The following is an 18,220-nucleotide window of genomic DNA, read 5'->3' on the forward strand; positions in this document are numbered from 1 at the left end:
TTTTTATAGCACAAAGATCATGTTCAGATCCATAGATTGTATTTAATTGTCATGTCTCTTCATGCCCTAGAGTCTGGAACAGTTCCCTAGTCTTTCAGTGACTTTCATGACCTTGACTCTTTTAAGAGTAAGTTCCAGTAATGTAGACTGTCCTTCAATGTGGGTTTTTCTGATGTTTCTCTGTAGTAAGATTCAGATCAAATGTTTTTCACAAGAGCATCACAGAAGTGGTCCTGTGCTCTTCTCTTTGCATCTCGTGATGTGACTACAATTTTGATTTGTGCCATTTTTTGGTGCTGTTAACGTTGATCACTGATGGTAGTATCTGCCGGTTTTCTCTTCTGTGATGTTATCTTTTCACTTTACAATTCATTGGTGCTTTACGGGGGAGACCTTTCAGACTATGTCAAGGTCCCTGTTCCTCATCTTTTTTTTTTTTCTCCATTCATTCATCAGTATGGATTCACAGTTTATTGTATCCAATGGGTCCTAATTTGTTAACTTTATTTTTTAAGGTTATTTTTTAAATAACAGAAATGTCAGTGAATTCGAGGGGATGGTCAGTCTCTGTCAAATTAACTTTATGATATCCCACAACATACCACAGCAATTAAAAAAATAAATCATTGTAGATGCACTTACACTGCACCTCAGATGACTCTGAGCTTTTGAAAAATCAATTTTCTAGGATCACTGGGTGGTGTATAAATTACGCGTATCAAGTTCTTCTGTTTCTCTAGTTCAAGGACCCACGTCTTGCTTCCCAGGCATCGGCCACAGTTTGTTGGGCTGGAATCTGCCCTAACTCGCTCTGCAGACATAGATTATGGCTCTAATGGACTCATCAATTCCCTGCTGGGAAGGAAATGAAAAGCTAGTGAAAACTTATCATTTTCAATCTTTTACATGGTATTTAGGTTTATGCTAATACATCTTGCATCCAAAGTTCATAATTTTTGGTTCAAGCACATAATTCTTATTTTGTTTACAATCTCAAGAGTCTTAACATAAAATGCTACTTTCTTCATTGTACAGCCAAAAGAAAAATACCTGCCAGTTTGAATTCAAGGTAGTTTCCTTTTTTTCAATATTGTGAGAAAAACCTTGTTGCTTGGAAGCACTGGACCTAGACCTGTTGTTCAGGTATTTAAAATATGTACACAGGAGGGTAAAAACAAACTATAGAATTATATGTTTAAACTATTTCCTACTCTAATTCTATGTTAGTGTGTGAATAACATGTTTGTTATAAATTACACTACAGATACACATCATAGAAAACGTACAGGAAGGTAGAGGGTGCAGTGACTAGTACAACACACAACATTCAGATAATTCTAGACTCATTTCTGTTCCTTTTTGGCTGTGTGACCTTCACTGAGTCATTCAGTCTCTGAGTTTTACATTTCTTCTCTGTGAGTGTGGATAGTAATATTTGTTTCCCACACCCTACTGACTGACTTATACCCGGCATGTTTCTAAAAGTAGTATGCAGGAACCCCATGGCATTACTTACATCAATACCTCATTTGGGTCAGGAAATGATTTACAGTGACCAGTGAAAGGTATTTTAGTTATAGTTGAAAATATCACCAGTTGAATATCCATGATGAGAGCAGGGATACATCATCTATGTATCCCATTGTGTGCTCACCACCCACAGTCAGTTCTCCTCCATCACCTTATCTTGCACCCCTCAAAATGCAGGAACTTAGTTCTTAAGACGTGACTGGTATCTTTGGATAGGTCTTCCTTCCTTCCTCCCTTTACAGAAAATCTTCCTTTATATTGACTAAAATCTTGTCACTTGCTTTGGTTCTCCCATGGACAACGTCCAGAATTAAGGTAACCCTTCCCCCACACAAATGGTGTTCTGTACGTTTAAAGACAGTAACCCTGATCGCTCATCTTTATTTTCTGAGATTCCTGCTGGCTTTTGAGTATCATCATTCTGGCAACTTTCCTCTGAATAGTTCCGCTTTACACATACTCTCTCAAGTATGTTGCTCAGAACTGAACATAGTACTACCACAGCTGTGCTGGGGCTACAGAAAGAGCAAACAAGCCTGTGTTCTCTCTTGTTCTATTGTCTTTTCATTTCTATTACTGAAATCTAAGCTTTTATTGGCTTTTTCTATACACAACATAGTTGTAACATATACCTGACTCACTCATTCAAACAACATTCATTGAATGTCTACTGGAATCTCTTCTAGGCAAATAAAACAGTGAACCAACCAAACAGAAATACATGTTAGAGAAGTATATTTAATGAAAATCTTCATTCTTTTGCATGATATCTGTCATTAAACCATTCTCTCCACCTTGAAATATTTTAATTCTTATTTATATGTAAGAAGGCCTTTGCACTTTTCTATTTAAGTTTCATCTGAAATACATAGTACATTATTTTAACCTTCTGAGATTTCTGTGGAATTTTGATGCCATTATCCAATGCATTTACAATGACGTGGCTGTGTGAGTAAAAGTGATAAAATGTGCATCTTTTTTTTCACATTAGGGAGTAAAATGTTGAATGGGAAATGGCTGAAAACAGAGCCATGTGGCATTGACTACAGAACTCAAGACAGATGCATAACAGTACATTGTTCTCTACCCTTTTGGTGTGAACAATTAACTATATATTTGTCCTATTGATTGAACCTTCATCCAACTTATGTTCTTGCTGTGTGTGTGTGTGTGTGTGTGTGTGTGTGTGTGTGTGTGTGTATGAGAGAGAGAGACAGAGAGAGAAGAGAGGATATCAGAAAAGATTTTGCCAAATGCCTTGCTGAAGACTTGTTAGTCAAATTTTGAAATAACTTTATGGTGAGGCATGATGTTCTCTGTTTGTCACGGCACAGAGCAGATGGATCAAGAGGATAAAGGACTTGAGGAAGCACTTCTGTTCCTCATTTTGAGGGCTAAACATAAGCTAATCTAACTACAGTTGTTGTCTCCTGAAAGGAGAAAGACCGGTCAGCCTGTTGTCCAAGGGGGACTAATCAGTTCAGCTTTAATGAAGCTACAGCTGGCATCTAACATTAAACCAGGTCGGTGAAGCACAGGGAGTGAGATGACACCCAAGCAGAGGTCAGTTCTTGGCAGTCACGGACATGGGCTGAGGCCACTTTGGTTTTCTATAGAGTTCTGTAACCTGGAAGGAGGAATGGTATGAGTGAAAATGTAAGTGGACTTGTTTCCTAGGTTCATGTTTAGGGCAGGGATATGGTCTTATAGGGGTGCACAGAAGGTCACCAGTCCAAACTAAGAAGCTATGCCATAGGGAGAAGCACTATAGTATAGCCTGGCTCAACACAGATGCAAAGAGGGAAGAAAGATGAAGTGGAGCGTTGCTCCTCAGTGAGGTGGAAAGGGCTGGAAAAAGGACACTTGGGACACAATGTGACTTTGGTTTTAGGATCCAAAGTCTTAGCGTTTCGGTCTAAGGATTTCAGTTTGATATAGTAATTATTACGATCAAGAAAAATGTGCCCTAGCTCCATCCTAGGTGCAGTAGGGAAGACTTAAAGGTAAATATGTTATTATAGCATGATAAAAGTGTCACAAATATCATGTAGGGAGCACCTAATACTGTCACAATGAGATGAGATCAGGAAAGAGGTGACACTGGGATTGGAAGGTGATGATCATAATTGTTGTTTTTGGTAGATGGGGACAACATTTGGAGGGATCAAGATGGAGTATTTTTGGGGAAGCAAACAGAATTTATTGAGGACCAGCCATATATCAGGCACTGTATTGGGCACTGAAATTTACAGTAAGGAATGACACTATGTACCTTTACTCAGGGAATTTATAATCAAGCAAAAAAGTAACCTGGGACTGTTCTCCTTCGGGTGAATGACGCATGGGGAAAGGGCTAGAGTCAGGGAAAACTGGACCTGGCACGGAGTCTGAGTTTTAACCTGCAGACAACAGAGACCTATGAAAAGATTATTTAGTAGGAGTGGAATAGGGCAAAACTTCTACTGTAGAAACATAATTTCTGATACTGTGGAAGGTAAACTAAAGGAAAAAAGGGTCTGAAGGAATTTTTTCTTATGTCTTAAATGCTCATGCTGAAGCGGGGCCTGCCATCCACAAGCCCCTTCTCCACAGATCGAGCTTGCAAGAAATATTTTCATTTCTTTATTCTTAAATGTGTACAATCACATATTTAAATATAAGTGAAAGAATATGCGTGAGCCTGAAAATAATGAGATGAGACATGAGAACTAGGGAACAAATCACAGGGAAATGAAATCTGCATCCTTTCGCATGGTTTTTTTCTCCATGAACCCTGGGAGGCACTCACAGAAGAGCTGGAGAATCCTAAGAAATGCCTCTCCTGGTAAAAAAAAAAAAAAAAAAAAAAAACACTGATGGGAAAGAGTGCCGCTTTGGAAGGAGCATTGAACTCCACTGGAACACTTTCCCTCTATCTCCTCTTTGGAACAGGAGCCTTCATCTGTGGGGCAGGGGAACCAAACACTTGCTCTTAGAACACTAGTGAGAAGAGATCGCAGCTGGAGAAGAGAACACAGCAATCTATCCTTAGTTGAGGGGCAGGGAAGTGCTTGAATTACTAAGAGGATCAGCATCCTGCCTTGACGGATATGATACCTGGATAAGATTTAACAAAAAAATCAGCAGGCCAAAAATTGAAGGAAAAATAGTATCTTTCAGTCTTAAAGTATCTCCATTAAATATTATTTATCAAGGGAGATAAAGGAACTTCTCAATGAAAACACATGGTGGACATTACGTTAACAAAATGACCAAGTTCAACATAACCAGTAATAATACATATTTACATCGTGTACTCCCTGAAATTGTGCAGTGAGAAGGGCATGTCACCTCTCTGATATTCATCTCAGAAACCCATGACTTTATTGTACTTATGAGGATATATCAGACAAAATCAACATTGAGGAGCTTCCTATAAAATAGCTGAGAATTACACTTAACGTGTGTCAAAGTCATGAAAGTGAAGGAAAATCTGAGGAACTATTACAGATTAGAGGAGAACTATGGCAATCAAAGATTGGATTGGACTGGCTCTTGGAACAGAAAGACAACACTGTAGGGAAAACTGGTGAAATCCAAATAAAGTCTTGAGTTTAGACCACAGTATTGTACCAATGTTTAGTTCTTTTTAATTGAAGTTTGTTTGGGTGACAATTGTTAGTAAAGTTACATAGATTTCAGGTGTACAATTCTGTATTACATCATCTATAAATTCCATTGTGTGTTCACCTTCCATCACCACATATTTGATCCCTTTTACCCTAATCTACCACTCCCCTCCCCCCTTAACCTCTGGTAAAATGTTTATTTCTTAATTTTGATCATGCCAACATTAGGAGATTCTAGCTAATGGAAATAAGGGCACTGGGTACTATTTTTCTAGTTCTTCTCTAAATCTAAAATATTAAAATATTAGACGCTAATTACATGTATAAATGTATGTCAAATGTAAGAATTTGAGAAGGACACTATGGAATCCAGGAAATCCTGAAATGAGTTAGTATAAGTACCAAGAAAACCAGTAGAATATCAGATTTTTGGAAAATGTGGTCCAGAGATAAAAATCACATTCTTTAGAATATATAATTATAGAGCTTAGAAAAATATTCCAGATGTGCTAAAGTCATAAAAAACAGACAATTGATTTAAATTTCATGAGAAAACTTCCTTTTTCTGGGGCACAGGGGTCACAGCAATGGACCTACAGAGTAGGGAATGGAATTTTAGCACCCTTCTTGGGTAGGGAGAGAACTCATGTACTTACTGACCATCAGCCTCCTCCTGAGCCGTACAGGTGTCCTCATGTTAATGAAATGTGAAGTCAAGAGACATTGGCTCTGGTATGTGGGATAAGAAGTGCAGGTGCACATATCTTGTTTGAATTTGCATAGTTGACAAATCAGAGTAGTGACTAAATAAATTAGCAAAAGTTGTAGATCACAGATGTAAGGGAGATCATCCTATCTATCATATTAGGAAGGCAATAGTTAAAATATAACATCAATTGCACAATAACATTTAGATACAGAAGCAGTATTTGGAGAGTAAACATTACCCACCCAAGGAACTAAAAAAGAAAAACTGATGGAGGGCATGGGTTGGACTTGTACAGGAAGGGCAAGATTGAGACAGACACATATAGTTAGTGCTTCATTGTAAACCTATGATCTTTTACCACATATTTGGAGGCATTTTATATATATTTATATATAGCAAGTAATCTGTTAGAACCATAAAACTATGGCCTAGACAAATAAGTGTGGTTATGTTTTTATTTACATTCTTTTGCGTGTTTCTGAGTATATACACGTGTATGTGTGGATATCTATTTATATGTCCGATACACACACATAGATACATACATACATACATACATACACACATACATACACACACACATACATACATATAGACATGAAAGAGAATCATATACATTCCATATTATAGGTTATCAAATGTAATGCTAAATCCAAGAATGATTTTTGGCAATAGAGTCAGACAGTGAAATAGCCAATTGCATAAGCTATTATATAGGCAAAGACATATTTTCTAAACTGAAGGCAAAAATTTGGTGGCATATTCCTTTACATTGAAAAAAAACTCAGCTCTTAAGTCTAGCGCTTATTTCAACCAAACTTTCCAAACCAATGTTATTACAACATTATTTATATAGAAGTCACTTGAGAATCACTTGTATTGTTTGATAGGTTGGCCGGAAATGGAATGCACACGGTCAGGCAAGTTAAGAAAGCTTTATTGTAAGAGAGCAACAGTATATGGGCTCTGCAAAAGATGGCTACAACCCGGACTGCATGTCTAAAGGAGACTTCCAGTCCTGAGGAGGGGTTGAGGAGGTTTTTATAGGGGCTGTGCAGACAGGATAGCATTGTTTGAACATGAAATGTTGAATGACAGCAAGCCAGTAGCTCTTTTGTGGTGTTTTTTCTTGTCACAAGCTTGGCTCTGCTGCAGGTGTAGGCCAGTCGACATGGCTCTGTCTGTAAGTCGAGGTCTCTGAGACCTAACATTCAGGGACCTAACATTAAATCAAGGTCTCTGACATTCAGAGACCTACCCTTCCAGCCTTGTTTGTTATTAAAAAGTAGAGGGGCCGTCGTGTCTCTATTCTGTAGTTTCTTCAGGCTGAATGAAGGTGGCGAGAGGAGGGAGACATTGTGGAAGGGGCTGGTAATGTTGTTGTAGGTGAAGCATTTTATGGACAGCTCCATTTGTCACACCTGGAGTCGGCTCTGCAGGAATTGTGTGAAAAGATGGAAGAGGCAAAGACCAAAGGTTAGGACCAGGAAAGATAATAGTTAAAGGCCCTACGAGGGGGACAAATCAAGAGCCACTCTTAGCTATAAACTCGGATCGCCACTGGTTCCTGAGGCAGCCTCTGATTCTGGGCCTGGGTGGGATCCTGTGGCAGGATTTGAAATTCATGTAAGGAGGCTCCTAGCCCTGCTGTTCCTTTCGTTACTCCCAGAGATGTTCAGTGACACTAGAAGTGGATAAGGAGACTGACCTTTTTTGGTGCCTGAGAGTATATGTGGGGAGAGGTAGAGATTGACTATTGGGGGTGATCTCAATATCTGGAGAAAGGAAACCTAGGGAGTAAGTGCCTGTACACTTGGTGGGGAGGCAAGCGTGTGTGGATGATGAAGAATTAGCTTGTGAGTCAGGTAGAGATAAGGGGTAATGGTATGCAAAGTGTTATGAGAGGGAAGAGTAATATAATAAAGACAGTAATGGGACTCAAGTCTTCTTGGGTTGAAAATCAGGTGATGGAATCAAAGAAAAGGAGCTCTAAAATGGACGAGTAGAGATAAGGGGAAAGGAAGACATAACCGAGAGGGTTTGGAGGGGGAGAGAAGGCGCTGGAGTGAGGTTGGAGTTGTGTGGTTCACGCAATGAGGAAAAGGGGAGGGGAGGGATCACAGTTCGTTAGTCTCCTGGTTTTTCCTGCGGGATGTTTTAAAGTCAAAACGAGGTGGGGCTCAGAAATGAGGTGCCATTATCATGGGGCCTGGGCGGTCATGTGGAGTCGCAGGACAGGCGGGTCAGCTATTTTTGCAGCTGAGACAAATGAAAGCAGGAGGGGTGACCCAGCAATTGCTGCTTGGATGTGGTGACAAGATGGTGGCAAGGCTCTTTCCCAGTTTGTCGTAAGTCTGACAGGTTCAGGTGTTTGAGATGGACCCAGTCCCCTGGGGCTTAGGGAATGTAGAGAAACCGAGGAAGTGTCTTGGGGTCGGGGAAGAATGCGGTGTGCGTACTCCCAATGGATCTGCTGAATGAGGCTGATGGCTAGGAGGCAGTCGGTCATTGGTGAGCTATTAGCTGGGAGGCTGTCTGGAAGGAAGGATCTGACATACGTGAGCTCGAAAGGACTGAGGAAGGGGGAGGCCCAAGGTGCGGTATAGAGTTAAATTTGGATATACCGTTAGCCATGATAGCCATGTCGGTGGAGGTGAGAGGGACATCCAAGTAGACAATAGAGGAAGTAGAGATTCGTGCCTTGCTTGAAGATAGCAGGTAGCCCGTGTTAGCGATGGACACAAGACGGGTAGAGATATGGCAGAGAGAGAGTGAGACTGACTGCACAAAAGGAGATTATCCACGTAGTGTAGGGGCGTGTTCAGGGCGAGGTGGAGAGAGGCTAGACAGGAGCTAGGCCTGGGCGAAAACGAAGGCTCAACCAAAAACCTTTGAAAGACTGCTGTCTTTGAGGTCTGGCACAGTGAAGCGAGCGGGTTCAGGAAAGGGATGGGGACGTGAGAAAGAGGGTATAGGAGTTGGTTTGGAAACGAGAATAGATCACAGAGCTAGATCTCGACAGGACTGTCGTGTGTAATCATAGAAGGTCTCCCAAAGAACTGGATCCACAAGGGACGGCTGTAAGGGCATCTCTATCGGAGTGTCAGAGCGGGAGAGCAAGGAGAAAGATGGGACCATGGTTGGGCAGACGAAAATGGAAGGAGACTGTATTTGGAGTGTGGGCCTCCGGGGGAGTATAAGAAATGAGTGGTAATAGCCGAGTTATGAAGTGAGCCTGTTAGGGCTGGTATAGTTCAACATTGTGCGATAAAGCCATCAATCCCACCAATGGAGACAAAGCAGGGATGAGTAGCCCCTAAAAATTCGGGGAGGGCACAGAAAAGGGCCCCCACATCTGTGACGGGCCAGCCGCCACGAGTTGATCAGTACCTGAATGGGGGAGTGGGAATGAAATAAAAGACACACACAAATGCTAATGCGGCCGGTCTTCAGTCATGCTGAAGCCCTGAGTTTATTATCTCTAACCAATATATACAATTTGAGTACGTGCAGTTAAACGAAGAAGATATGCATTATCTCAGTGAAAGTAAATCTTTCCAGCTTCAACCTTACTTTGACATAGAAGATACAAGGTCACTGAAACTCACAAAAGTAAATATTTCAAGGAGACAGAATCTACTAATTGTCTAGAAAGCCCTTAGTTTTCTGTGTCTGGGAACTGGCCGTTTTCACCACATTCCTCAGCAGCCGTTAGGCGCTTTTCAGATAAGGCAGAGACAATGTTATGGGGGCAGAAACCGAGCCAGTCTGCAAGGTTCAGGGTTGCAAGAAACCATGGCTCCCCACACACATCTATTAAGAAAGAGATGGGCTTCCTTGCCATGTGAGGTTTCTCCCTGGGTTCCTCCATTGTGATGCGGGAGCCTGGGTCCTGCCCTCTGTGTGAAAGCAAGGGTGACAAGTAAGTTTAAGTTCAGTTGCTTTCGAGAAATGGGCGATAGTGGAACGCCTGGGTCCCAAAAACTTGAGAGTCCTCGTCTATGGACTGAATTAAGTGGCGATGAACTGGAACTTAATTTCTGACCCAAGAGGAGAAAGTGGTTATAGAGTCCGTCACGGGGATGGGCTGGAAGCCTTGCACAAGAGTCATCTGTAGTGTTAATAGACTCGATTTTGGAAGAGAGAAACTGGACAAGAATGTTAACACGTCAAGATCCAAACAGGGTTAGTCCAAGGATAATGAGAAGTGGGACGAGTAAAGGTGAGAGAAGGGACTAAACTAGGGCCCCTAACAGTGAGAAGGGCATCCCAGGTGGTTGTCAGTAAAGAGGAAACCTGGAGCTCTTACGATAAAGGTATTAAGAGGAGCTGCAGGAGTCTGGGGTTACTTATGAGTAGTTATCAGTCCTGGTGTGATACATCTGTCTGCTTCAAAAGGAGCTTAAGGTCTGCGATCGACTCACAGGAACAGAAGCATTAGTGGTTTTTCGTCTGTTTTTTGGGGGGAGAGATGTGGAGACTTTTAATCAAACAGGGAGGGTTGAGCTCAAAGTATAAAGAAGGCCTGGACATAGGGAATTTATGACCATTTTCCCCTGTGGTGACAGAAGTTAGATAGGGGTCAGGCAGTGTTGTAGTAAAAGGTGAGTCACGTGGTTCGGATCTCCTGTAAGTTGAGCCTGAGGGTGTGTAAGTTGTGGAGGAGACAACCGAGGGATGTAGATTTCACATGGACTGAATGTGAGGTCCCCATGGTCCCAACAGATGGAGTGAGAAAGGTGAGGAGGGAGCCTCCTATTAAGGGGAGAATAAGAGGTTGAGGGGTCCCAAATCCCGATGTCCAACCCCGCGAACACAAGTACGTGAGATCCCTCTCAGACTGGGTGTCCCCAAGACTGGGAGGATCTGGGACCCTGGGGCAAGGGGAACCTTCTGGCCTAGTGGTGGGATCTTCATGGAAACCTAGAACAATGAGGGAGAGACAGAAGGTCTGAGACACGAATAGTAGGTTTCACTCACCCGGCGAGAATTTGGCCTGCTGTTGTCTGGGATGTCAGCAAGGGAAGGGAGAAAGTCCTGAGTGCGTCCTTATGGCAGGTCCGGGAGGGAAGCCAGAGAGCGGATCAAGCCTGGGGAGAGGGAGAAGAGAAAGAGAAGGGGACATCTTGCGTTCTCTGGCCTAAACCTTCTCCAGGTTTCAGCACCAATGATAGGTTGGCCCGTAAAGGAACACACAAGGTCTCTCCAGTTAAGAAATTTTTGTTCTAAGATAACAAGCATTTATCGGGATGAGTAAAGATGACTTGATCCAAGGCGGCATGTCTAAAGGATAGATGCAGGCCCAGAGGGATGCAGGAGGGAGAGAAGAGGGTTTTATAGGGGCTGTGCTGGCAGAGTAGCCAAGTTTGACAAAAACATTGACTGACTTCAAGCCAGTAGCTGCTTTGTGGCATTTTGTGATATCGCAAGTTTGGTTCTCTCTGCAAGTGCAGGGCAGCGGACATGGCTTTGTCTTTAAGTCAACTTATCTGAGACCTAACATTCAGAGACCACACATGAAGTCAAGGTCTGTAACATTAGGAGACCTACCATTCCTGCCTTGTTTGTTATGAAAAATGAGAGGGGCCAGCGTTTCTCTCTTCCTTACCTGCTTCAAGCAGAACGGGGCATCCGAGATGGGGGGCATTACGGGATGTACTGGTAATGTTGTAGGTGAAACATTTTATGGACAGCTGCATTTGTGAACACCTGGAGTGGTCTCTGGAGGAATTGGCAGAAAAGGTGGAGGAGGCGGGGACCAAATCTAGGACCCACAGTGATAATGATTAGAGGCCCTGCAGGGGCGGGAACATGGGCCTCAGTTTCTTATCCACTAGGAGCTCCACTGGTTCTTGTGGCGGTCTCTGTGTTCCTCGGCCTGGGCGAGGTCCTGTGACAGGGTTTGAAGCGGTGTAAGGAGACTCTTAGCCTGCTCTTCCTGTCACTGTCCCCACAGAGATGTTCAGTGACACTAAGAGCGGAATAAGGGAGACGGCGCTTTGTTGGAGTTTGAGAGTGTATGTGGTGCGGTAGAGATTGATTATTGGGGGTGATCTGAATATCTGGAGAAAGTAAAAACGAGGGTGTGTGTGCCTGTCCTTTTGGTGGGGAGGCAGGCGTACGTGGAAGATGATGATGAGGTAGAGTGTCTGGAGGAGATGAGGGGTCATTCTATGGAAAATTTCACGAGAGGGAGGAGTAATACTATGAAGAAAACCATGAGGGCTTATGTCTTCTCTGGGGACATTCATAAACACACAAAGTAGAATAATGGTCGCCAGGGCTAGGGGAAGGAATGGAGTTACTGTGAATGGCGACAGGGTTTCACTTTGGAGTGGTGACAATGTTCTGGAATCTCACAGTGGTGATATTTGCACAACTGTGTGAATCCCGGGATCCCCTTGATCCGTGTTTTCTCACTTTCCATGGTCAACTTTGGTCCAAAATTATTACATGGAAAACTCCACTAAATAAATTGTAAGTTTTAAAATGCACGATGTTCTGAGAAGCATGAAGAAATCCTGTGACATTACTTACTGTTTCACCCAGGACGTAAATCATGCCTTTCTCCAACGTACACACACTATATATTTTCCCTGCATATTAGTCACCTGGGTTATCAGGTAGACTTCAGCGGTACTGCAGTGGTTTTGTTCATGTGCCCCTCGTTTTACTTAATTATGGCTCCAAAGTACAAGAATAGTGATGCTGGCAATTCTGACACACCAAAGAAAAACCATAAAGTTCTTCCTTTAAGTGAATATATAGGTATGGTTCAGTACTATCTGAGGTTTCAGGCATCCATTGGGGGTCTTGGAATGTGTCATCCATAATTAAATGGGAACGATTATGCTGAAAGTGACACAATGATACACTTTAAAATGATGAATTTTATGGAATATATACATTATACCTCAATAAGGCTCCTACAAAAAGAGCGATTTTCATCAGAGAAATGCAAATAAAAACCACAATGAGATATCACCTCACCCCAGTCAGAATGGCTATCATCAACAAGACAAATAGTAACAAGTGTTGGAGAGGCTGTGGAGACAAAGGAACCCTCATACACTGTTGGTGGGAATGCAGACTGGTGCAGCCGTTATGGAAGGCAGTGTGGAGGTTCCTCAAAGAATTACGAATAGAATTGCCATATGACCCAGCAATCCCTCTCCTGGGTATCTACCCAAATATCTGAAAACATTTAGAGATAAAGACACGTGTGCTCCAATGTTCATTGCAGCTTTGTTTACTGTGGCCAAGACATGGAAACAACCAAAATGTCCTTCGATAGATGAATGGATAAAGAAGTTGTGGTATATAAACACAATGGAATACTATTCGGCGGTAAGAAAAGATGATATAGGAACATTTGTGACAACATGGATGGATCTTGAGAGAGTAATGCTGAGCGAAACAAGTCAGACAGAAAAAGCAGAGAACCATGTGATTTCACTGATATGTGGTATATAAACTAAAAAAACAAAAGAACAAGACAAACAAATGAGAAACAGAAACTCATAGACACAGACAATAGTTTAGTGGTTACTAGAGGGTAAGAGGGGTTGGGGGTGTGAGATGAGGGTAAGGGGGATCGAATATATGGTGATGAAAGGAGAACTGACTCTGGGTGGTAAACACACAATGGGATTTCTAGATGATGTAATACAGAATTGTACACCTGAAATCTATGTAATTTTACTAACAATTTAAGTAAAATTTAAGTAAATTTAAGTAAAAAAAAAAAAAAACAAAAAAAAACAAAGAAAAGAAAAACACAAAGTGGATACCCTTCACGGTGTGAAACGCTATTGTCCAAATCATTGCTGCTTCAGGGCTAATTTCTAGAACTAAAAAATGAAATGGGTGGCAACGGGTCACTAATGAGGTATAAAACCTGCATTAATATACACGGTGCCATAGTTTTTCTAGGGATTACCCAATTGAGCAGAGGTGGGAAGAAAGTCATACGCTGTCGTTCTAAAGGGAGAATTTTAATGGTCTCTGCCTGCAAACAAAGTGTGCGTGTGTGTATGTGCACACACAGACAGAAACTGCAGCGGGTAAACGGAGACTTGGGCTTACTGATGACGGGGCGTATGCTCCTGGAATTATTGGGCTTTCGAGACAGAAAAGTGCGTTGGTCATCTAGCGGGAAAAAAGCCAGTGACCTGTAAGGAAATAAAATTAGAATCTCATCCACCTTCTGGTACTAATTGGTACAAGAAGACAATGGAACATTATAGTTAGTGATGACCAGTGAGCCACGATCTTGACAGCCACGCCAGCATGAACGACCCCAGGTAATATTATTGTTCGCAGGAACTCCCTTCCAGGGGAATGAAAAACGTCAGAAAATTCCTAGACAGATACTGCCATAAGGACATGTGGTAAGTACTAAATTTGAGGTTACTTTTTTGAAGGATTACTAAGTATTCCTCCCAAAACTCATCTTTGAAGTTATATCCTCCAGGACCAGAATGTGGAATTTTTTGGAGAAAGGGTCTTTACAGAGGCCATCAAGTTAAAGTGAGGTCATTAGAGAGATCACCAATCCACATCGCTGTGGTCCTTATTTTTTCTTTACAGGGGGACTGTGGACACAGACACACATAAAGATGATGTGAAGACACAGATGGAAGACAGGCATATGAGTCAGGAGACAGGCCTGTGACACATCCTTCGCTCACAGCCTCAGAAGGAACCAATGGTACCAGTACGTTGATTTTGGGCATGTAGCTTCTACAACTGTGAGACAATACATTTGTTTTTCAAGCCCACACTTAAAGTGTAAACACACTGTAGTTGTTACAGCCGGTTTAAGAAACTAAGACTCTGCTCTGTTTAACAAACTGGGAGCTACTCCATTGGCACTGCCAATCCCCTTAATGTTGTTATTTTTATTTTTTCCATAGTACTTGTCACCTTTACAAAAATCAGTATCTATGTCGTTTATTATGTGTTCCCCTGACTCAGTGAATTCATCACGAGGAATCTCAGTTACAGATTATTCTCTGTGCCTAATAATCGTGGCTGGCTCATATCTGGCATTCGATAACTATTTCTCAAGTATCGAAGAAATCGATGAAGAAATCAACATTCATCCAGTGAATACGTCACGGCGAGGTGTCATAAATTTACGGATAAGCAACAAGTAAACACAGTGATCTTTCAGCAAAAAGGAAGGTGAGACGGTAGTTACTGGACAACAAAGACACATTTCTTGGCACATGGGCGATGGTGGGTGTGATATTTTGTGCCATTGTGGTGGGTGGGACATATTTCCAGCCAGTGCGGCCAGTGGGACTTATTTCTCCCCTGGGTGCTGGGTGGGACTCATTTCGTGCCCGGGTGCTGCAGATTTTCCTCAATAAAATGACCAAGATTCTACCCAACGCTGCAAGGACTGTTTGGATCACTCTGTTTGTCCAGAACCACATGTGTGCAAGCTTACTGGCCCATGTTGGCCCATTTGGGCCTCGGTTCTGGGCTCAGAACTGTGTTAGTTAGAATCAGTCTTCATTTTAACTATCTGTGAAATGGAGTTAGTAATGGTCTCTGCCACCTCTGGAAAACGGGAGCAGTGGGTGAGATGAGGCCTGTGAAGGGCCTGGAAATATTTCTCAGTGAGCTTCGTCCCAGGGGCCCGGATACTCACAATGAGCAAGGAAACGCTCTTTTCTGCTGCCATGTTGTGTGAGTTTTAAGAATAATACCTGTTTGCCTGTCACCTGGAAAAGGTATTGTCTGCTGCCATCTTGTGTCCATCTAGGGAATAACACCGGAGTGGAGGTCAGGAAAGGCTCTTCATTTCAGTCTTCTGAGCCAAGGTGTCAGACCCGGGGCTGTGCCCCAGGTGCAGTCATCTGTGCCCTGGCAGCTGCCTGCAGGAATGTAGAGTCCTAGAGGTGAAACCTGGCACTGGGCTTTGCATACCTGAATTAACTGCCTTCCCTTACCTGGCTCTTACCTATGTTGCCTTATGCCACCCTCCTCTCTGGCTCCTGACCTTCCCCAGAGCCGTTTTTTAACTCCCAGTGTGCTTAGAGGCCTCTGTAAGTCACCACAAGTGGGGGTAGTGGGGTGCAAACCAAAGATTTATTTTCATGTAAGAGAGGCAGCCCAGGAGGACCACTCAGAAGGAACCCAGGTCTGAGACCCGAAAGCCTGGGTATGGAAAGGCCACAGGGAAGCCTGCAGGGACAAGACTGTAGCCCCCAGGGAGAGCTGGGGACGCAGGCTGTGGTGGGATCCCAGGCTCTGGCCTGGGCGCTGGGGCTGAAGGGGCCTTGGGGCCTCCACTCCAGGTGCAGCATTGGCAGCGGGAGCTGAACACCAGGCTCCTGGGGCAGCTTTGCTGGAAGAGCCTCCCCCCAGCACAGCTGTGGTAGCTGGACCTGTCCTTTTCCTCTCTTGTACGTGTGGACTGTCAGGAAAAAATGTTTGTGAAGCTAGCTTCTCGGGAGTAGCGACTCACAGGTTTTCTTTATTTAATCTTTCCTCCCAGAGGCGGTCATTTTTTTGGTGTCTATGTCTCTTGTATCATTTGTCCTGACAAGGAAATACCACAGAGACAGAAAGAAAGCCTTTGGCTTCCTTGGTTAAGCTGTAAAAAGGCTTTTTGGTTTGAGTAGCTATTAAAATCTTACCGTCAGTGGCCAGACTATGGATCCATAGAATTCGAAAAACTTCAAAACCTGAAAGTGTGTTGGAGAATGTTCATGAGAAACAGCTGTTTTATTGGACCCTAGAGAAAGACCACATGTTTAATGCAAAGGGATACAAGGAAATTCAACTATTCTTAAGCTTTTGATTTAGTTATTCAGCTTCCTGGGTCTTACAGAAGCTAATATCAATATTAGGTTTGAAAAAGGCAGAAGGGAAAATCAAGAGAAGTGCAATATTAAAAAATTTGGATATCTAAGATTATGAGAATTGGTATGTTGAAACCAGCTTTAAAGGATTTAATAATCTATCAGAAACTTGAGAAAAATGGAAGCTGATTTTTCAGTCTGATAGGAGTGAGAAAGTCTCACCATCACCCCCGGGCCCTCTGCCAGTAGATCTGAAATGTAAACACAGCCCACAACTGCCCCAGGCCCGCTGAGCTAAACAACATAAAACTTTCAAAAGGGGCATATCGTGCGGGAGACCCTGCTTGCTGCGCCATTTGTCGTGTGGGGCGGCCTGAGGGGTCTCTGGTCCCGCTCCCCACATAAGAACGCAGGATATGGTGAGGCCAAAAAGGAACACCCACGGAGCCATCGGAGGGGAGTCATACCACTATGGTCTCAATGAGCCCACCGGACGTGCAACCTGCCGTCAGCCTTTCCGCCAACCGACCGACGACTCTCCTCCACTCCTTCCTGGACTCTCCTCGGCTCTCCTCGGCAGTCCTCGGCTCTCCTCCGTAGCCGCAGCTGTTATACTAGCGGCCAATTGGCCAACAGGCCACAGCCGACGGCCAACCAGCCCCAGCCGAGGGCCATCCACTACCCGAGCCAGCACCCCTCCACGTGAGGCCGAGAGCCTGTAAACTACTTTCTGGGGCTCTGTCCCCACAGGGCACTTTTAACCATACAAGCCTCCCTCGTCCTGCCCGGCTCCCCTTTTCCTGCCTCCTTAAAGGCTGTGAAGCACAAATAAAACCCCGAGTACAATCCCCTTAGCTGTAGACAGGAAGACTCCATGCAGGAGCCTCACAAAACTTTACCTGCCATGTGTGTTTAGCTTTTCCTGAATTACCTGTATATCTCCCATTCTTCATCTAAAATCTAAGAGCCCCCTCCCACCCTTGTCTAAAATGGCATATTTACCTGATTGCTTCTCACTGTCTTTGGAAACGTCATGCTTATGTGAATCCTACGTGCACGTGTATTACAATTCCTGGTCTCTGTCTGCAGTTGGGTAGAAGTTAGAACAGGTGTGAGGCCTTGTCACCTTTCTGCATTTACATACAGAAAAATATTAGTGACGCTAACTTCTTGCACCTAGAGAATCTAGAGTCTTCTTTATTCTTTCCTCCCAGAGATGATCCTTTTTTCCTGTGTGTGTATTTTGTGTGTCCTTTGCCCTCAGAAGGAACTCCCACGGGGACAGAACACAGGCACAGGCTCCCGTAAGCCTGTCTTTGGAGCCAGCCCCACAGGCTGGGATTTAAGCGGTTCTCTCCAGACTGGCGTCTGAGGAGACAAACTTTGCTGTGGGTCCCTCTGTAAAAATCTCTTTAGGTTTTTCTTTCCTTCTCATCTGTGTCCCAGGAGCTTGTCTTTGTGACCGAGGAAGCTAATCCTCTCTGGTCCCCACCATTGGCCAGGTACACTTACTCCATTGGGCCTGGTGGCCATTGGGAGAAGCTGGGGTTCCCAGTGCG

The 18,220-nt window shown here is 43.4% G+C and overlaps 1 protein-coding gene across 1 annotated transcript in view; it reads right to left on the minus strand.

The window, feature by feature from the left end:
- Positions 1 to 11,680: 11,680 nt before the first annotated feature.
- LOC109440080 (ankyrin repeat domain-containing protein 26-like) overlaps positions 11,681 to 18,220 on the minus strand; it is a 97,475-nt gene continuing 90,935 nt past the window's right edge. Inside the window, exon 24 of the mRNA XM_088788973.1 lies at positions 11,681 to 11,737. Coding sequence (XP_088645099.1) covers positions 11,681 to 11,737 — 57 coding nt within the window. The remainder of the gene's footprint in view (positions 11,738 to 18,220) is intronic.

This window comes from Rhinolophus sinicus, chromosome 12 (assembly GCF_057876585.1).
Source record: "Rhinolophus sinicus isolate RSI-liver-muscle chromosome 12, RSI-T2T, whole genome shotgun sequence".
NCBI lineage: Eukaryota > Metazoa > Chordata > Mammalia > Chiroptera > Rhinolophidae > Rhinolophus > Rhinolophus sinicus.